At 38.7% G+C, this 21,643-nt stretch overlaps 3 protein-coding genes and 3 pseudogenes across 3 annotated transcripts; 3 read left to right on the plus strand and 3 right to left on the minus strand.

Annotated features, from left to right (window-relative positions):
- Positions 1-716: 716 nt before the first annotated feature.
- Positions 717-2,113, plus strand: LOC148295792 (uncharacterized). The gene is made up of 4 exons (XM_088250591.1): positions 717-788; positions 1,263-1,526; positions 1,626-1,676; positions 1,778-2,113. Exons 1-4 carry the CDS (start codon positions 717-719, stop codon positions 2,111-2,113), a joined length of 723 nt encoding a protein of 240 aa, XP_088106717.1.
- Positions 2,114-3,645: 1,532 nt separating this feature from the next.
- On the minus strand, positions 3,646-4,887 carry LOC110768448 (UPF0481 protein At3g47200-like; annotated as a pseudogene).
- Positions 4,888-6,091: 1,204 nt separating this feature from the next.
- Positions 6,092-8,613, plus strand: LOC148295793 (uncharacterized; annotated as a pseudogene).
- Positions 8,614-8,870: 257 nt separating this feature from the next.
- Positions 8,871-9,752, minus strand: LOC148295794 (DNA repair protein XRCC3 homolog pseudogene; annotated as a pseudogene).
- Positions 9,753-12,657: 2,905 nt separating this feature from the next.
- On the plus strand, positions 12,658-13,257 carry LOC148295795 (uncharacterized). The gene has a single exon (XM_088250154.1). The coding sequence runs from the start codon at positions 12,658-12,660 to the stop codon at positions 13,255-13,257; it is 600 nt and encodes a 199-aa protein (XP_088106280.1).
- A 3,235-nt stretch (positions 13,258-16,492) lies between these two features.
- Positions 16,493-21,298, minus strand: LOC148295796 (uncharacterized). The gene is made up of 8 exons (XM_088249772.1): positions 20,537-21,298; positions 20,312-20,461; positions 20,029-20,226; positions 19,045-19,916; positions 17,455-17,539; positions 17,249-17,344; positions 16,716-17,164; positions 16,493-16,634 (listed from the first exon to the last, which is right to left on the minus strand). The coding sequence occupies exons 1-8, from the start codon at positions 21,296-21,298 to the stop codon at positions 16,493-16,495; spliced, it is 2,754 nt and encodes a 917-aa protein (XP_088105898.1).
- Positions 21,299-21,643: the final 345 nt, after the last annotated feature.

A 21,643-nucleotide genomic window follows, 5' to 3' on the forward strand; every position in this document is an offset into this window, starting at 1 on the left:
AAAAACCAGGGATACACTCCTCAAAAAGGAGATCTTGAAGTAAGTCAGGAGGCTCCAAGAGCCAGAGACAATCCTGGCTCACGCTTACAGCAAAGTGAGAGAGCCTACTAGCTACTCTATTACAAGTTTTTGGAACGTGGGCCACAGTGGCCGAATGGAAATGAGATAAGAGGGCCCCGCAATCAGCAAAGAGGACACCTAAAGGAGAGTCAAAGGAGCTGGCTTTCCTGACTGCAAGCACAGTCTTCTTTGAGCCACTTTCGAAGTTTGCATGGGTAATACCCAGGTCAGCAGCAAGTTTCATGCCCGCCAGCAGAGCCACGACATGGGTCTGATCAGAGCACCCAAGGTTGTCGCGCTTCCAGGCACCAGTAGCCAGAACAGCACCAAACTCGTTCCTGATCACCACCCCAAAACCCCCAATACGGTCATCGGCACGCCAAAAGCCGTCGACGTTAATCTTGGAAAAGCCTTCCAACGGAGCAGTCCAACGAGGAGGGAGGACATGGTTGGCCTGGGGTATACGACTAACATTATTGATATGATGAAAATCGCTCAACCAAGACTGAGCCAGAGCCACCAGGCAAGCAGGACTCGTACCAGTGCCCTCCCAAAGTCGGGAGTTGCGGTCTTTCCATAAGGCCCAGAGAGTCATTAACACCAGAGAAGAGCTATGGGTAGGCAGAAGCTCAAAAGTGGATTTTAGCCACCCCATCATGTTGTTGGCTGAGACCCCCAAAACTCTGGAACCCACAGGAGATGAGGTTTATTTTGTTGAAGTTGATGAGGTTTGGTTATGATGCATTAATTTTTATAAGAATATTTATTTCTGCGTTAGTGATATTAGTTTATTAAGCTTATGTGAATCTATGATAATTAATGGTCATTCTCCATCAAGCAACTGTCTACCAAAATCAACATCAATGGACCATCTTGCTAATCTAGTCCTGTAGTGAACTTGTGATATTCATAAAAAAGAGTAAGAAGTGTAAAAGGGAGATATAGATATAACTGGCGATATAGATATAACTGGCCAAAAGAAAAGGGTTAGTATCTGCATAAAACAACAAATCCATCCATTAATTTCAAAAACTTCCAAAATCATATAGAAAATTGGAAGAATTAAAAGGAAATTCTGGAAGAGTAAAGAAGAAGCCACCAGTTATATATAAATGCTTAGGCATACACACATAGAATCACATGAAGTAAAAGGTCTTGAATCAAAACCCGTGACTTATATCTGTTTGTTTTATATGTTATAGAAAGATATAAAGACGTGCAATGAGTCGAAAGAGAATCCACCATCGAGAAATTCTATACGAGATGATGCTATAGCAAGAGTTATAGGACCTGAAAGTCGTGGCCGAGTTCGAGGGCTTGGGTTTGGTGCAACACCCTCTAGAGTAGATGCAGTAATTCAAGGCAGCGGACGAGTGAAGGAACTTGAGTCCGTAGTGAAATCTCAATCTCAAAGGATGGAGCTAATTGAAGCCAAACTTGAAGCATTTATTAAAATGTCTCAAGAGGTATACAACTCTTAAAATAATTTACGAAGCATTTATTCATATAGTTATTTATTAAATCACAAAAAAAAAAAATTCAAGCTTCTCTTTAATTGTTTACAGCCTCACAATAAGAATGTGGAGGATATGATAAGTGCACATGCATGTACTCAAGTAAGTATATATTTTTCATGATAATTATAGCATGATTTAGTAAACTATGAGATAGCTTATAATTTCTAAATTATTGTCCTCTTCCATTGTATTTCATATAGTCACAACAAGGAAGCCGTCATGTACAAGATAAAAGTTACAATGTGAATTCAAGATGTGGTCAAAGTAGCAATCTTGAGTATGGAAGATGCCAACTCTTACACTGGTACAATTTTGAGCTGGAGCAAGTTGTAGCTGAGGGACATATTGCCTCAACAGACCCAAGTGTTAAAGTTCATCATATGCCTCTTGGACGCGATTGTTGGAAGGTTTGGGTTGATGAAGTGCTTGATGAACAACTTAACTTGTATAGGCCCACAGATGAAGCACGAAGACTTGGTGAAGCTTTAGGCAGTACTGTTGCATGGCCAAAAAGCTGTATAAAATTGCTTCACTAAGGTATTTTTCAATTTACTTTGACATTGAACATTCAAAGTTTCTATATAACATAATAATCCCTTTTTTGCTACATATGTTATTTTTTCAGGTGCTTAGACTATGTTTGACAATGCTTCCAAATTGCAATACTCACCATTTTGATAAGGATTTTGAGGTGCAACTAACCAAGTTTCTAAAGCATGTTTCAGCAAGATCTGAGTGCAATCAATCATGTTTTTAGATTATTTTGACAAGGATTTTGAACTGTAATTATATGCATAGAACAATCATTTTGCACAATTAGAATAATTGGGATGAATATAACTTTGTAATATGTATGGAACTCCTTATTTATCTTTTGAATGAAAGCTTTGTATTCTGGGATGCCTTATGAATGTGAAGTAAGGAAATATTTATGTTTATCATAGAGCTTCTATTTATAGATAAATTATACTTTTATCAGGTAATTTTGATAATTATTTTTAAAAAAAACATATATATTTGATATAACAACGCGCATTGCTTGTTGTCAAAACATAAACAACAACGAGCACAGACATGTTGTCATAATATTATAAGACGACACGCTCGGCACGTTGTTGTCAATCGCTCCTACAACGTGCGCGTGTTGTGGTTAATGTTGTTCACAACGAGCGCCAAAATAAACGACGACGTTCAACGCGTGTTGTCGAAAGCCCTACACCTTTTAACGACATCGGCTTCAACAACGTGCGCCGCATGTTGTCAATATGTTTTCACAACGCACATTGCGCGTTGTGAAAGGACTTTTTTCTTGTAGTATAAAGCTCTAGATATATAGGTTGAGTGGGAGAGAAGTATAAAAAAAGGAGTGCCCTGAATGTTCACTTAGGCTGCTATAGTTTCTTGTAGTGTCTTTGGGAATGCCCTATGATGTTCAAGTTCAATAAAGATATAATTTGTTGAGCTTTCCTTATTGATAAAGAAATTTTACTTTCGAGTAAATGGATGGAGGAATGTGTGTGGTAATTACGTTAAGAAAGTATGCTACAATTTGAAAATATATCGCACTGAAATATTGGCAATGATTTGGAGTGGCTACAAAGTTATTACAATTCAATATGATATCCCCCGCAACATAAAATGATAAGCTTAAAACCAGAAGCACTGCAAGCACAACTATTCCAGAAGCACTACGTTGTTTTCCTCCAATGGATAAGCAATATGATATGCCAGACCAACGGACAAGCAATTCCCACCAAACTTAACAACTCCCTTTTCTGATTCAGTTCTCAAACAAAAAGGCAACTCACCTGTCACACTAATATTTGATACATCAAGATTACATGTTTGCTTCCACAGCTTAGATGGCCACTCAACAAATTTATATTGTTTTATAGGAATTAGATTTACATTGTTTATTGCTAAACTTGGGAACAATACATACCCGCAAACAGTACTTAATACGTAGTCATAGCTTTAATTGGGACATAAAAAACATAATTACTGCAGGAGGTGAAACAATTAACAGTAGCTAATACAGTTGGCACACAGGACGCGAGAACATACATAATCAAGGATAATGATAACCTTCATCACTTTTAGGAGCCTTGTAAGCCAGGATGGCATATAAGGTTTGAATGAAGGTCAAACCCAAACCCAAGAGGGCACCAGCAAATGCCAAAGTTGACCATGGATTGTTGAAATAATCACGTGCGAGAATTGTTTTCCATCTATTGAAGCGACGGTGATAATGCTCATTCACTTTGTCAGTGAGCTTTTTATAAGAGAAATGGCCAGGGATGGTGTTATTATAAAGCTTATTGATAAAGCTAGCTATATCCTCCTTGCTTAAAGCGGTATCTAAAATTATTTTCTGCATCAGAATGTCCACATCCGAGCTGGTGTTGATCAGGTTATCCAACACCATAGCATAAGATGTAATTTCCATTTCGTCCGAGCTGGCTTCGCACTGCTCGTAAACAATGAGATTTCTTAAGAGGGACTCGCCATTCTCGTGAACCACGATCGGTGGAATTTTCATAACTCCATTTTCAAAGGTTATGTTGAGCATGCTATCGTTGGTAAGTTGAAATTTGACTCCAGCTTGTAGAAGCTCCGTAACACAAGGGATTTGATTCAGAACTGGGTTAGTATGAATATTACTATCCTTTTGTGTTCCTCCTACTAAACATTTTCTCATAAAGTCAAGTAAATGCTTGCTTCCCGCCGCTTCTTCAATTCTCTTTGGATATTCCCCTATGGTGTAATACTCAAAGTAGTTGAGAGTAAGCTCAGATAGAGAAGGTTCATCTGTTTCATCGTTTTCCCTTGTGAGCTTGAATAAACAGTCGAGAACTCTCCAAGGAATCTGATTTTCATGTAGAAGCAGGTCGTACAGGAGCGCCGTGATCATCCATGACATGTTGAACACAGGATCATCCCTTTCTATGAAAACTTCTCTCGCAAACTTTCCAGGGGTAACAGCAGTAAAATACTTGCGGAAGAGTTCAATTATAAAGCAACCATCAACTACCATAATTTTCACGAATTCATCACTACTTAAATTAACCTTTTCTCCGTAGCAATCACGACAGTATTTTTCCATGCTTCTAATGCCTTCCACAAAGGACTTCAAACTGGCCTCCTGATTGCCTCTGCGCTCGAGGAGACAATGCAAATACCATTGTTTAATTTATTCCATGGCTTTCAGACCTTCTTCTCCATGATGAAATGGGCCAATGGAAACTAAGTTTGGCACAAAAACGTTTTCATTCTGCTTGCGAAATATATGAGGGATTCTAAATATGCAGTTACATGCGAGTGAAGAACAGTGTTTTCAAAGGCATGCCTTCGCGCGCGTCGGAGTGCGCTTCGGAGTGAGGCGGGAGGAAAACGCCCGAGGCGGTCGGCTATTTCGCGAGTTGCACGTTTAGCGCTGGGAAGGCGTGAGAAGGCGCTGCAAGGCGTGGCTAGGCGAGGCGAGGCGTTGCAAGGCGCACCATATCTGGAAACTTCTGAATCGGAAGAAATTTTCGACTCTGCAAATCGTCTGCGAGGAAGACGGCGTCGCGAGGAAGACGACCTGCTTTTTTTTTAGGTTTATTGAAAATGAAACGACGTCGTTTTGATTGCAGTGGTTTTAAAAAAATCTTAAAGTGAAACGATGTCGTTTCACTTGGTGTTGAAAAAAAAAAGGGAAATAGCGGTATATGCCACTGATTTTATAATCTCAATTAAAAATACCACTGCTCCCCAATTTTTGTACAACTATCACCTATAAATATAAAATTATTGTCCACTTATTGCTGAATTTTCACAAGTTCAGAAAGTTTGTTCTCTCTTAGGTCACTCAGCTCTCTCTCTCTCTCTGGCACATCTCTCTTTCTCTTTAGTTTCTGTCTAACGCAGCTCTCTGTGTCTCTCTTGGCTCTCTCTCTCTTGGCTCTCTCTCTCTCTAGCGCAACTCTGTGTCTCTCTCTTTGCTCTCTTTCCCATAGCGCAGCTCTTTCTCTCTCTCTTTCTCCCTGTATTCGGTCTCTTGCTCTCTGTTTGGAATCGGAACCCCTCCCTTTAGGTATGTCTTCTGAATAGCTGCTTGCAACCTTGAAGCTTTAGTGGATTGCCAACCTCGAAAAGGTAGTGTTGATGGTTATTTTCTTAAAATTAGTGGGATTATGTGAAATGGGTTATAATTTGATTGTTTGGGTTTGTGTTAAATTCGTTTTGGCTTTAATTGCTTTGGGTTAGGTTTTGTTGAATATTCATGCTCAGTCATCTGGGTTTGTACCAATTGCACTTAGATTGGTCTGGATATGTGAATCTTGAAACTTGGGATTTTCCATTTGATGTAGTATATCTGTATAGTGTGATTGCTGATGTGTTACTAGTGTACTGCTGTTGCGCTCCTCTTATTTCACTGTCGCATTGCTGTTATGTTGACGTTATATTGCTATTATTTTGCTTTTATATTGTGGTTATATTGCTATTGTATTGTATGTTTATTGTGGTTATATTGTGTTAATGAAATGTTGTTTTGTCATGGTCAGAAATGGAGACAATTGTTATTCTCGTGTGCTACAATGGAAAATGGGTCACCTCGAAGAAGATGTGCAAATACGAAGGGGGTGAGTCAAAAGGCTTAATAGTTCCACGGACCATCAAATTTGCTGAACTGTTGGACCGTGTGCATCAGATTGGTAATACAAACAGCAGCGAAGACAAGGTTAGGTTAAAATTCTCAGTTTTGGTGGCCTCGAATGAGTGGAAGCACATAAAGATTGAGGACGATGATGATGTAAAATTTTTTATGAAGTACAATTCTGAGGTAACACCTTCAAAACTAGCTCCCTTACTCGTGAGTATAGAAGATAAAGGACTGAGAAATGATGTAGTTGATAGTATGCATATCACGACAGATAGTAGTCGGATGGGTCGTTCTTCAGTTGCCATTGTTGAAAGCAATGAAGTAACTTGGAATAATACAAATGGCACTGATGTGGGAGGTGAAGTAGGGACAGATTTTATGGATATGATTGATTTTAGCGAGGTGGATCAGATGCATGGTGGTGATAATGCTACTGAAAGAAATGAAGTGTCAGTGTACTCTGCCCCTCCTATTTTGGGCTGCTTGAACACATCTGCCCAACTGCCAATAATGCGTTTAGGAGGAGAATCTGAACCCATTCGTGAACATTATTCGAATGAAATAAGTGAACAGAACCGGTACAATGAAGCCGGTGTAAATGATGGAGAAGCATATTTGGATGGGGGGTTTTCGCGAAGTGATTGGAATCCGAAAATTACAGTTGGGCAAATTTTCTCTACTAAGAAAGCATTGTTGACGGAGTTACAGTTGATGGCATTAAGAGGCCACTTTGAATTTAAGGTGCAATCGTCTTGCACTAAGAGGTTGGTTGTGGTTTGTTGTCAACGTCCATGCCCATGGCGAGTCCGAGCATCGAGATTTGGAGATAACAACTTCATGATTGTGAGGTGTACAACTGTCCATGAATGTGATTTGAGGGTTGTAAGTGACAACCATCGTCAAGCAACTGCAACACTTGTAGCCACTTCATTTAAAAGGAAGTTTAAGGATTCTCGGACAATATACACACCAAGTGACATTATGAGAGATGTGAAACACAACTTTGGTTTCAACATCCATTATTCGAAAGCTTGGAAAGCAAGGGAGTTAGCTCTATTGTCCATTAGAGGATCAGCGGAGGAGGCATATTATATCCTTCCAGCTTATTGCTATGAATTGGAGCGTATGAATCCCAGCACAAAAACACACATCCAAACTGATGAGAACAATCACTTTGTGTATTTCTTTATGGCGGTTGGCGCATGTATTAGAGGGTTTCGTTCTTCCATGCGCCCAGTGATAGCCGTGGATGCCACTCATTTAAAATCCAAGTACAAGGGTGTTATGTTTGTAGCAAATGCATTTGATGGTAATCGAAATATATATCCTCTTGCTTTTGGGATCGGGGATTTGGAGACGGATGCATCATGGCATTGGTTTTTCACTAAACTTCATGAAGCCATTGGTGAGTGTCCCAATCTTGTTATTATTTCTGATCGCAATGTTAGCATAGAGAATGTGTGGAACAAAGTTTTTCCAACGGCGCAACATGGCATATGCTTTTATCATATGAAGGGGAACATGAAACGCACTTGCAAGTTGAAAAAGCATGATCACATACTTATGCACTTTGAGAAGGCTGCGAAATCTTATTCCATTGCTGAATTTGATTGTCATTTTCGCAAGATCAAGCGAAAGGAACATGTTGCTCAATATCTTGAAGAGGCAGGTTTACATAAGTGGTCTAGAGCTCACATGGATGGACGCCGCTACAATGTAATGACAACAAATATTGCGGAGTCAATCAACTCAGTCCTTAGGTTTGCAAGGATGATGCCAGTGGTTCATTTGATAGGGGAAATTATGAATCTCCTTGTGAAATGGTTCACCGAACGTCGTGACTTGGCTTTGAATTGCACAACAACATTGTGCCCCAATTTTGGAGAGAAGAAGTTGAGGAACAGGTTGGAGGATGCTGCAAGGATGAATGTGGTTAAACTAAATAATGCGCAGTATAATGTTTTGGACGGTTATATGGACGGCCTCGTAGATTTGACGAACAACAGTTGTAGTTGTAGAAAGTTTCAGCTTGAGCAGCTACCTTGCAAGCATGTAGTTGCAGTTTGCCGCTTCTTGAAAGTAAATGTATACTCAAAGGCTTCTCGGTATTACACTCGGAAAACTTGGATGGATGCTTATTAGGGTAGCATCTACCCGGTACAGCCTCACGGAAGGTGGGATATTCCTGAAGATGTTCGAAGTCAAGTTATGCTGCCTCCCATTGCAAGGGTCATGCCAGGCAGACGAAAGAAGTTAAGAATTCCCTCACAAGGAGAGGGCACCATTAGAAGAAAGTGCTCAAGGTGTGGTTCCGGAGGCCACAATAAAAGCACCTGTAAAAACAATATTCCATTGCGCAATGTATCTTAGACAATATGATTTGTGTTGCTTTGGTAGGTCATGTCAACTTTACTTTTATTTGTGGTGGGTTTCGTGTTATGTTGAATGGGAATTGTTTTAAATTTGCATAATTTGGGTTGCATTGCTACAGCATGCTGTATTGCTTCCAGATTGCTATTTTATTGTACTTTTATTGCACTGGTATTGCTTCCAGATTACTATTATAATTTGAGTGCGTAATTAAAGGGCTTGGAATGTAATTCCAAAAGGATCCAAAACATTAAAGTTCTTAGAATTCCTTTATTACACAGTTACCCTGATACTCCGACTAAACCTTCTTTTCTGATTACAAATTCGGCGGATGCAAAGGCCAGATGTGGGGCAAATACAAGGTGAAATGTCCTATGTGTTTGACTACATATAGTTGTTGAAGGAGCATTACGAATGTTAACCCCAATAGATTGCTCATGGCTTGCCAAGAACACTCTTGAATTTATGCAATGTGCCCAAGCCAGTCCCAAAGCTGGACTCACCCGTCTGCCTGATGTGTCCAGGGACTCCAAGTTTCCCAACCTCACCCCATTCACTCCATCATGTGGCCCAATAAAATCCACCACTTGGTTGGTGACAACCACCGCCAACCCAAACTTATTTGCTAAACCCTTCAATGTCCCAGATATATTGAAGAACATTTCAGACCGCCGTTTCAAATCTGCCGGTGTTGTCTGATACTGTGATCGGAACAATGCAGCAATGGAATCAACGACAATGAGTTTGACAGGTAGGCGGGTGTGATCAATGGCAATAAATGCTTCTATGTCTCCAAGGACATGGATGAGTTCTTGAGCATCATGAACACCACGAACATATATGTCTTCCAATGGCTCCAACCTTATTAAGTTGGGGTATGATGCATGATAAAGGTTGCCTAGTTGTTGCAATCGATGAAATGAGAAGCTAAATTCTGTGAATATGTAGACGGAGGAGCCCCCTAGTCCGCCATGTGAGGGTGGGAGCTGAGCTCGTACCGTAAGTTGGAGACAAAGCTGCGTCTTCCCGGAACCACTCTCCCCTACCAATTCTGTTATGGAGTTGCAGGGTATCCCACCCCCCAAGCAGTGATCTAGTAGTGGGCATCCAATGGATAATTTAGGGGTTGAAAGAGGAAGGAGCATGAGGTTTTGGGGTGTCATGTTTCTGTAATTTAGGGAGGGATGTGATGGTGCTACAAGGCATGCATTATATATATAGAGTTCATTTTGAAGGTCTGTAATGTAGGCCATATGTCTTTTAAGGGATGTATACTTCATCCTTTTTCCAGGTTGTAATTACTTAATAATTTTGTTCTTGACTTTTTGAGGACCAAATAATTTGAAAAACATTCTGATGCAGTACATACTGTAATACGATCATATTGTAACTCTATCACCTCTGTATTGTACTCTTATTGACATAATATTGCCATTATACGCATGTTTATTGTATAGTTATTGCTGCTATATCGCCACTGAACTGGACACCGATAAACTGTATACGCACAAATACAAAAAGAGGCATGATCATTCCATAAAATCGTATTTCCAAACTTACATAATACAACAACACGCCACCCCATGGTTACATAATACAAAAAGAGGCCACCTCATAGTTCCATTTCCCTGCTATTGACAAATTCGAAGTTTGCATACTCTTCAAGTGCGGCGACCACGACCCACGAAATTCATGACCTCGGCCACAGTGATGTTGGCCCAGTTTCCTGCTGGATCCACTATTTTTGCAAACTTACGAAATAGTTCAAATCCCCTTTCCACTTGTTGTTGCTTCAACTTGGCCATTTCTTCTGATTCCTTGAATACCATAATTGCAGTGGTATGGCCAATTTCAATTTTTCGTTTGATTGCCTTTATATGTACGAGATGCATGCGGGCATGATAACGAGAGCGAATTGTGCGCTTTCTTATGACATCCCATCTAGCTTGGCCCTCCACAATTTTTGATACTATGTCTGCATGACGATTTTTCCAAAACATGGTATTGCCTCGACATTGCTGCATGCCATGGACCAAGTCTGCAGTGAGTGAATTGGGTGAGTTGGCTTCTGTTTCAGTCTCCCCTCCTTCAGTAATTGAAAGCGTTGGGTTTGGTGTGAGGTTATGGTCCATCGTCTTTGATATTTAATGTAGGCTGGTGTATGACTTCATTGGAAAAAAGGGGGACTAAATGCGATGTGAGTGAAATCAGTGGGGAAGGTAATGGCTGCAAGCAGGAGTTAATGTGATGGAAGCTTTCATTTCAAACAGCTGGGTTGATTAATATAGGCAGGTTTTAATGACCTGGAGTAACAGAGAGAGTTAGTGGCGGGAGGGATTAGGGGGAGTCATTGGCGGGAGGGCTTCGCGGGAGTGTTAGGCGGGATAGTATTGGGCGGGAGTGTTAGGCGGGATAGTATTGGGCGGGAGTTATTACCCAGTTCACTGTATGCCTTTTTGTCATATATTTCTATTTTGGATGTTCCGAACTTGGTCATTTTCCCATTATGTAATTCAAAAAAGGGATTTGCCTATTTGCCTAATTGATCAACTCATTCAAATTGACCAATATGGTTATTGTCTTATTTCTCATTTCAGCAATCTCAATTCGTTTCCATTTTTCATATTTTCCTATTTTCCATCTGTCATCCAATTAGGCAATTATCCAATTATCCAATTTTTCATTTTTTGTGCCTATGTTTTCCTATTTTGCAATTTCCCAAGTTTCCTTTTGTTCTATTTCCAGTTTTCCAATTTTTCAATGTTCCTATTTTCCCATTATGTAATTAAAAAAAGTTGCCTACTTTGCGTAATTGAGAAAGTAATTCAAAGTGTCCAATATGGTAATTGTCTTATTTCCCATTTCCACAATTTCAATTCGTTTCCAATTTTCCTATTTTCCATGTGTCCCTGTTTCCTATTTCCATTTATCCAATTTTCTGTTTTTGTCCAATTATCCAATTGTTCTATTAACCAATTTTCTTTTTTCCAATTGGCCTATTTTCTAAGTTTCCTTTTTTTCCTTTTTCCAATTTTCCAATTTTCCATTTTGCTAACTTTCCTTTTGTTCTATTTCCAATTTTGCTATTTTCCAAGTTGCCTTATTTGCTATTTTTCAATTATCCAGGTATCCAATAGTCCAATAGTCCAATAGTCCAATTATCCAATTATCCAATTATCCAATTATCCAATTATCCAATTATCCAAATTTCAATTTTCCAATTTGCGAATTTGCCTATTTTCCAAGTGTCCTTTTTCCCTATTTCCTATTTGCCTATTTTCCAAGTGTCGTTTTTTCCTTTTTCCATGTTTCCAAGTGTCCTTTTCTCCTATTTCCTAGTTTCCTAGTTTCCTCTTTCCAATTTTCGTTTTTTCCTATTTCCAATTTTCCAATTTTCCAAGTTTCCATTTTTTCGTATTTCCGATTTTCCAATTTTCCAATTTTGCAATTTTCCTTTTGTTCTATTTCCAATTTTCCAATTATCCAAGTTTCCTTATTTCCCAATTTCCAAGTTTGCACTTTTGCTAATTTGCTATTTTGCTATTTTCCAATTTCCCATTAAGGTTTGCATTTTTTCGTTTGTAAGCCAATTTTATTGTTGTTAATGTAATGCTGTACTGCTGTAAATTATAGCCAAGGAGTTAATGGTGTAGTTTGCAATCCCATCAATTTAATGCACCAACTACATACCCAATATATGAACCTTCCTATATATAACTGCAACATAGGCAGCTTAATTAACGGGAAAGGTAAACATTCATATCAGTCTGACTGAAAGGCAAAGGCAAACATTCATATCAGTACTTCATATCAGTCTTACTCAAAGGCAAACATTCTCCACATTCATATCAGTACTTCATATCAATCTTACTCAAAGCCAAACATTCTCCACATTCATATCAGTACTTCATATCAGTCTTACTCAAAGCCAAACATTGTCCACTAAAGCTAACCATATTGTCGTTTACAACTTGACACAGAATCTACGTTTATTTGTTTTGTTGCAGTCGGCAGCTGTGAATTGTAGTACTTCAATACTTCAATACTTCAATACTTCAATACTTCAACATGTCGGATGTACGGCCTCCAAACGACCAAGTCAGTTACCCGGGGGACCTGCCGTGGCATGTGCCATTCCCATCTCCACCGCTGACTCCGAATCATGATCCCACTTCATCTGGAAGTGAGGCCGAGAGCACTGATCCGCTTGACCAAATCTCTGCCGTCAAGCACGAGCTCCAATATTTGTCAAAGGCAACAGATTGGTGGGAGACCAAATGCGATCTGGATGGCCAAGTTATGGGAAACTTGGCCAACAAGTTGAACAAAGCATTTGCTGGAGAAGTTAAGCAAACTCTAAAAGCAAAAACTCGGAGCAAAAAGTTAGAGTCGTTGAAGTTGAAATTGGAACAGCGAAAGAAAGATGCCGTCGAAAAATTCACAAAATCTGAAGAATATAACCATGAAATGGTTGAATGTTTCAACAACGGCTTTGAAATGTTCCGAGATTATGCTTCGGTCATCTCACCAAACTACAATTGGAGTGAAATTGATGTAGCTGGTGTGTGGGAGGTGCTGAATATGGGTGCTGAGGGAATGGCTCATCATACTCTCATGCATGCAGCGAGGACAAAGGACAAAGACATGGATCTTTTGATGGACCTGTAGTAAGGGTGAGTGCTGCTTGAGTTCATCTGACCCGAGTACATGGATCTTTTGTTGCCTTGGTTTTCCCTTCGCGGGATACTATTGTTAAGGTTCGGGGGCGATTTGTTTTGCATCTGTGAAATGTATTCTCTAATGGATGTGTGTGTATTGTATGTAGATAAACTTACTATTGCTCTAATATTGCATGTATATTGCTTAATATTGCCTTTGTATTGTATATATAGTGCTTGAATATTGCTACCCTATTGTATGTATATTGTAAAACTATTGCTATCGTATCATCCATATATTGTATCAGTATTGGCTCTATAGTGACTGTATATTGTACTTATATTGCTATTATATCGTATGTCAATGGCATTTGGTCTAATAACAGTCCACTTCGTTCAAAGTTATCCTGATTTCAAATATCACGGACATGACAATTGTTATCCATCCTTATATTTCCCAAGTTTCCTTTTGTTCTATTTCCAGTTTTCCAATTTGTCAATGTTCCTATTTTCCCATTATGTAATTAAAAAAAGTTGCCTGCTTTGGCTAATTGAGAAAGTAACTAATATTGTCCAATATGGTAATTGTCTTATTTCCCATTTCCACAATTTCAATTCGTTTCCAATGTTCCTATTTTCCATGTGTCCTTGTTTCCTATTTCCATTTATCCAATTTTCTGTTTTTGTCCAATTATCCAATTGTTCTATTAACCAATTTTCTTTTTTCCAATTGGCCTATTTTCTAAGTTTCCTTTTTTTCCTTTTTCCAATTTTCCAATTTTTCAATTTACTAACTTTCCTTTTGCTCTATTTCCAATTTTGCTATTTTCCAAGTTGCCTTATTTGCTATTTTTCAATTATCCAGGTATCCAATAGTCCAATAGTCCAATTTTCCAATTATCCAATTATCCAATTATCCAATTTTCCAATTTTCAAATTTTCACTTTGCGAATTTGCCTATTTTCCAACTGTCCTTTTTTCCTATTTCCTATTTCCAATTTTCCAATTTTCATGTTTTCAGAGTTTGTTTTTTTTCCTGTTTCCTATTTTCCAAGTTTCCTTTTGTTCAATTTCCAATTTTGGAAGTTGCTTTATTTTCCAATTACCCAATTTTCCAATTTTCCAAGTGTCCTTTTATCCTATTTCCGACTTTCCTTTTTTCCTATTTCAAATTTTCAAATTTTCGAATTTGCTAACTTTCCTTTTGGTCTATTTCCAATTTTGCTATTTTCCAAGTTGCCTTATTTGCTATTTTTCAATTATCCCGGTATCCAATAGTCCAATTATCCAATTATCCAATTATCCAATTTTCAACTTTCCAATTTGCGAATTTGCCTATTTTCCAACTGTCCTTTTTTCCTATTTCCTATTTCCATTTTTCCAATTTTCCTTTATTCCAATTTTCATGTTTTGAGAGTTTCTTTTTTTTCCTGTTTCCTATTTTCCAAGTTTCCTTTTGTTCAATTTCCAATTTTGGAAGTTGCTTTATTTTCCAATTACCCAATTTTCCAATTTTCCAAGTGTCCTTTTATAGTCAAACAATATGGGTAGAATATTTTCATATATATTTCATTCTTCGAAAGGAGGTATTTATAATACAGGTTACAAACCCTAGTAGGGTTTAAATCCACAATTTCCAATTTCCCATTAAGGTTTGCTTTTTTCGTTTGTAAGCCAAATTTATTGTTGTTAATGTAATGCTCTACTGCTTCTTCGTTTTCCCTTCGCGGGATAGTATTGTTAAGCTTCGGCGGCGATTTGTTTTGCATGTGTAAAATGTAGTCTGTAATGGATGTGTGTGTATCGTATGTAGATTCACTTAATATTGCAGTTATATTGTATGTATATTGCATGTTTATTGCTTCATATTGCCTTTGTATTGTACATATAGTGTATTAATATTGCCACCCTATTGGATGCATATTGTTATATTATTGCTATCGTATTATCCTTCTATTGCTCTAATATTGCCTCTATAGTGCATGTATATTGGCCTGATATTGCTATTATATCGTATGTCCATGTCATTTGGTGTAGTAAGGTTGAAAACGAGAATGATTTTTGGCATGCTTGGTCCAAATAGAAGACAAAAGAAATTCCATTACACTAACCGTTTTACATGTCCTTCCAAGACCAGTGTGAAGTATCCTAGGATGGTACCGTAGAACTCTAGGTCCATGCGGAATTTGATATTTCTAACCACTTTGCTTGTTCTCGGAGGAAGAAACAAAAATATTCATAATAATACACGGTGTGATTTCAATTGTTTCAAACGATTGATGTCAAAACTGTTTGTTTGACATTATAAGGGCATCTCTCACACAATTAAGCCCACAAAATAAAGTCAACATGCTATAAGCTCCACAGTAGTATTTACTTCATCTCCATAATCAGAATAATGGGGGATAAAAAAGCACGGAGAAGTACATGAAATGAAAAACAATTCGGCCGTGACTGTGAGGTTGTGTACATAAAACTTTGAACAACCTAACCAATTAAAGCTAAGGCATCTCATACGTATGCCCACAGAAAATAACAGTGTATGGTCATCTTCTTTACAATATTGCAATCAACACTTGGTTGAGACCGACCTGCAAAAACAACTGGGTTAAGTACATATATAGAGTTTATGAATGTCAGTTCCAGAATTAAGACGTATGTTAATTTGTAACTACCACCGAGTCAGTTCATAGTGCCAAGCCAATAACAACATAATGCTACGCAGAAAACTAGAATTGCGGCCGACATTATTTCAAACGAACTAAGTCAAAACTAAATTCAAAAATCTTAAGAAAGCTGCATGCTTCAGTAAGTCCACTAACAGATTCCCAGTGTAGGAAATGGAATTTTACCTATATCACATAAATTGCAAACAAAACCACAGACAGAAAATGTGAACAATGCCTACGAAAGCATCCATAAAGAGCAACAATATTTATATATGGAGGTGTACAAAATAGGTAACCTTCAAAATCGACACAGTGTGTGTGCCATGTAAGGCAATTACCCACTGCTTCTAGACTGTACAATATTACACCTCACAATATACAGCAGGGCCAAAGACCCGGGTTGCTACACATAATAACTAAACCTAGTAGCTCTAGCAAAAACGCAGGAATTTCCAGCAAAGCATCCACGTCTGCATCTTCATATAAAGGAGTTCCTTTGCATAATTAATCAGCACAGTCAATTCCCAAGTCCTAAGTCCACAGTCAACTAAATTCACAGACATGAAGACATATACCTCATACATATGCCTCCCCCCTTAAACCCTCTATTGCAAGCTTCAGTCTGTAATATTTGCTCTTCAAAGGGTCAATTGTTGTTAACGAAATCCCAGCACTGAGATGCTCCAAGAATTTTACGGTCATGATTCCGCAAGACGCACTGTCAAGCCAATAAGTTGGGAAATTAGAAATGCATTTATGTAAAATATTTTCTAAACTCGACTAAATTCACAAACCTTACCCATCTCGTTGTTGTGGCACATCTCCAATGGTGCAAACTGAGAATGCCGTAAAGCGTGACATCTGCAGCCCCCTTTGCTTAACGTCTTCAAGCTCAGAAGCTTCATAAAAGTGCATTTCAAACAGCACTCGTGCCAGCGTCTCGGAAATAGGGCGAAGCAGTCCAACCAGCTTCTTTGTGGCGGTAAAATCAGAGTACGAGTCATACACAGTTGCAGTATGATTGACGAAATCAAGTTCGATTGCAACCCAGTGGGCCCCTTTCAGATTATATGGAAAATACACCTTCCTAACTTTTGTCCAAGCTTGGCCATACCCGTGTTGCCACGTACCGCGCACATACTGATGTATATTGTTCAGCTTGCTGGGTGTAAGCTCACTGATGTTTGCAGCAGTTGCCTTCTTCGCTCCACGTGTCTTGCCAGTCGCTTTCACCGGCTCTAGAAATTGCTGCACACATTGAAATGAAGGCATATTACATAATGACAACCAAAAGCAAATGAAGCAGTGAATGTCAAATGGTAACATGTTGACCTGCAAGCAACAATCAGCCGTTGTCCAGTGAGTTCCAAATACCAACGGATGCGCAAGTTGCCTTTTTCGGATGAGAAAGGTTGCCATGTCCAAGTGCTGAAAGTTCACGTATATAATGTGAGCACTATTTCATACAACTATACACTTAATAAAGGTTAGAAAACATTTGAAGTATCGTAATAAAGTAGAGATTTGTGTATTCTTACCCTTGAGCTAATCCATTCCGTATCATCGATCAATTTGTAGCAAAAATCAGCGCCCACCGAACATGATTCCAGCTGCACCTCCGCACTACAAGAGGCAAAAACGTAAATTCCCGATCAGAACTTAGCTGGTAACAGTTTTCACAACATATATAAAATAATATTGTCCCATTTAAAAGAAAAGTTTTCAGAACTTAGGCAGAAACATAAATTCCCATTTCAAATCGTTTATATTGTAAAATATTAGTCGTATACATGCTGTCAAATTATACTATAAGCACATTGGGCCGTGAGCAATCAATAACATGGCCGTCATGCAGAGGCCCTACGGGCAGAAGTTGAAGTCCGGCTACAATGAGGGAGTTATATATGGGCCTTACGTGAGACAAATATAGAATTGACTTATATGTAGCAATTAGGTGAGACAAATATAGAATTCTTGGTAAGTAGGAATCTACTTCACTGGGGAGTTGAATAATTTTGCCTCAATTGTAACAAAACTTTCAAATTGTAAATATAAATATGAAGAAACATGATAAAACAGGAAACAAAAAAATTGTTGCATTTTATCTCCATGTTTTAGTGCCCAATCATCTTGACTTTATTTGTCTCCATTTTTGTCCCCTTGAGCACCAATTGAGTATTCTTAGGTAAACTACTTATCTCTATTTGTTTCTCGGCCTTCAAATTGTAACGACAACCAAGCAATTCTATTTGTCTTCTATTTCAACAGTGTTTTTCTTCACTTCAAATGTGACCATAAGTTGAATTCTTTGTTCAAGTAATAATTTGTTTTAGATTAAGAAACTCTTTGAACACATAACCATAATCCAAGAGGTAACTGCCATATACACTTTAAAAACATCCTCGACTGCATTAATATTTTTTTTAATGAATAGAAACGTTTTATTGATAATCAAGAGGAAAAAACCTCGATTAAACAATGAAAAGGAAAACTCCAGAACAACTAAAGAAAATGTAGGCAGCTATGACTGAAGATAAAACTATAGGAAGAAAACAAGACTTTAGGTAACATCATCTTAAGACAGCAGCCATGTCTCTCAAGTTTATAGAGTAATGATAATCCTTAAACTGCCTAGAACCCGATGCCCAAAGAGAAGCCCGGAATTTAACTCTATCCCATAACTCCTCAGCCCTTACTCCTAACTGACCATGAAAAAATCTTCGATTGCCCTCCATCCAAATGTTCCAGATCCTCAACTGCATTAATATCACTGAGGAAAGACACTAGCAGAGTCGAGGAACATGAGGAACATAACATGGAGGAGAAGACCAGATGCCATGGGCGGAAGGAGCCGCTATTACAACCCCTTCTAAATCTGTTTTATTGTCTTCTTTTGAGTCTAAATGTTATAATAATAAACTACAATTTAAAATTTCTTAGTACCTATATTGAACAAAATACATTTAACAGCAGCAGTCAATATGTTTTTTTGCTTTAACAAAGTCTGAATTTTGTTCATCACAAATATACACATGTATATTAAAGCGAACTTGGTAATTCTCTCATTTCTATATCAGCACATACTAGCATAACATGAACATTGGATTTTGAAGGTAAAGAATCCTAACCTAATCTCGTTTTTCCAGCCAATGCAAAACTCCATCACTGCCTTCACATCTTCAATGGGAAGGGGTTTTGATGGATCAAAACTTGGCGGGGTTTCAGTCGCATCCGACACACTCATCGTCCTCTTCTTCCTCAACGGATCAGTAAATGGACTACACAAAGTGTGGGACGGACGCTTCTGTCTACAGCCTTTACCTTTCTCTTCTTTTGTTTCAACACTTTTAGACCCTTCTCCATCACCAGGCTTACTCACTTTGGGTATACTTGGAGGATTGATCGGACCTCCCGATGCCATACTATCACTTATTTTCCAATCTTCTAATAAAAACATCAATCTTTTGCAGATTTCGTCACACCCGGCCACATCTTCCGGGGTAGGCAGCTTCTCGAGAAGTGCATGCTCAGCTGCTTCATGCACTTCTAAGTGAGGAACGGACGTGACCATTTGTGCCTCTTCGACTACCAAGGCTGCGGATGGTTCGGCTCCATCACCAGGGATTTTTGTTTCCATTGCTGCCGGTTCTATATGCGGACTACCATAGTCATGTAATGGTCCTTCATTCATATGAGGACTATGGAGGTCCTCATGTCCTTCCCCACCCTCATTCAACCCACTATTTATTTTTTTCAGCTGCTCTATCTCCCCCTTGAAATACTGTTCCATGGAAGCTAGGGTCTTGCCAAAATCCTCCACTGACTTTTTATATTTTGCAGACTCTGTTTCACGTTTCAAGGACTCCGTCCGTACAATTTCTTCCAACTGATGCACTCTCTTGCGAAGTCCTCGATTCGAATCGGCTACTTTGGCCAATTCATCCTTTGTCCTTTCAAACTCACGCTTCAAAAAGCGTAAATCAGTGGACGCGACTTTACCCTGCATTAAGTTATAACGCAAATGTTACAATATTTCGAAAATATTTCCAATCAACAGCAGTTTATTTCCTATTGTATTATGACGTATATATTGGAAAAAATGTAATGCTTGCCTTAGAAGACGATGGACGGCTAGCAGTTTCAGCAATGTCCTCGTCTTTTTCTTGCACAGAGGCAGAAGTGCTGGTTTTCGGTTCTTCGTCATCGCCAAACAACTCAACAACTTCTTTAGTGTCGTCAACATCGTCACCCCAACTCCAATACGGCTGCTGCTTCTCAATTACAGATGGGCGGAGAGGTTGCACATCAACCTGCAATTTAGAGAGACAAAAAACATATTATTAAACCTATAATTTGAATCAGAAGCATAACATTAGTATTATAAACAGAACTAACCTCTGCATTTTCAAAGACTTGACTCATGACTTCGTGAAAACGAGGCAAACTATTGATTCTCCATTGTACTATACGAGGGACTTGGGCATTCTGTTCGCGCACAACGATATGCAATGCAGCGAATGCTGGAAACACCTCAAAAGCCCATATCTGTTTTCAAGAAAAATATATCAATCACTGTAAACAAAGTAAATGGAACTTATACATAAACGAATATTTCCTCACCTGAAGTGCAAAGCCAAATCCTTTTATGTGGTACTCCCTTGGTCTACCACTTGCCATTGTCTTGGATTGCTTTGCTGATTTTTGGGTTTTTAAGGCTTTCTGGGGCACTTTGACTCGCTGGTACTCTGCGCACAGTGCCCTCAACAATGACGAATTTGTCTTGGCATATGACACAGCACCCCACGGATACTTCTGGAAGTTTTCAACATCTTCGGCCAATTTCAAGTAGCGCATGTCAATGTTGACATGCTTTTCACTGCCCAACAGCACAAAAACAGCGAAATATAACAGCCCAAACTTGAAGACGTCCTCCTCATCACTGCAGTCGATGAAGGCTTGTTCGAGTTCAGAAAGGCTGACCGTTTTATTGTTGCAGAAATACTTCTTCTTCAATGAGCAGTTGTCATTAGTTGCAGTCGGAATGAAGGGAAGGTTTCCAAACTGCAGCCCTGTGATGACGCAAAACTGCTGCGCTGTGAACTGTATGACCTTGTTGCCAACGATGAATTTGATCCCGTTGACTTGAGAAACTGTCCTCGGGTCTGCCTTTCTCAACAACAAGCCATGGATAATTTGTGTTGTCCACTTCAGGTCCTCAATTACTAACAAATGCCAAAAACAACTGTCCTTGAACCTTTGTAACTGTTGCCCACTAAATTTGTCCTTAATTGTACAGATCGCTGTTTTTGTATGGGAAAGGGTCAACGCCTTTCCCTGCATTTTTTCATCCGCAGCAATCAGCAACTTTGCTTTCGAGACCATATTTCCCTACACACCACCATTATACAAATAATTTCAAGCCTTTTAAATATACACAATTACAATTAATAAACACACAATACAGATGCATCTCATGGCAATATGCACTAGATATATCAGTGATAAACCTAGAATACAGCCCCAATAGAACTTTATCTGCATTTCATGTTTGTTCACCAATGGCCCATGACAGAAAAAATACACATTCATTGTGGAATCAACCCTTATCTTTTCTCTCCACAAGTCTTGCTCTTATATTTTCCCATTTCCTTCTCTTATATTTTCCAATTTCCTTATGTTACATTTTCTGTCCACAAGCCGTGCTCTTATATTTTCCCACATCCTTCT

The sequence above is a fragment of the Prunus avium genome, chromosome 3, assembly GCF_965620075.1.
Source record: "Prunus avium chromosome 3, drPruAviu1.hap1.1, whole genome shotgun sequence".
Taxonomy (NCBI): Eukaryota; Viridiplantae; Streptophyta; class Magnoliopsida; order Rosales; family Rosaceae; genus Prunus; species Prunus avium.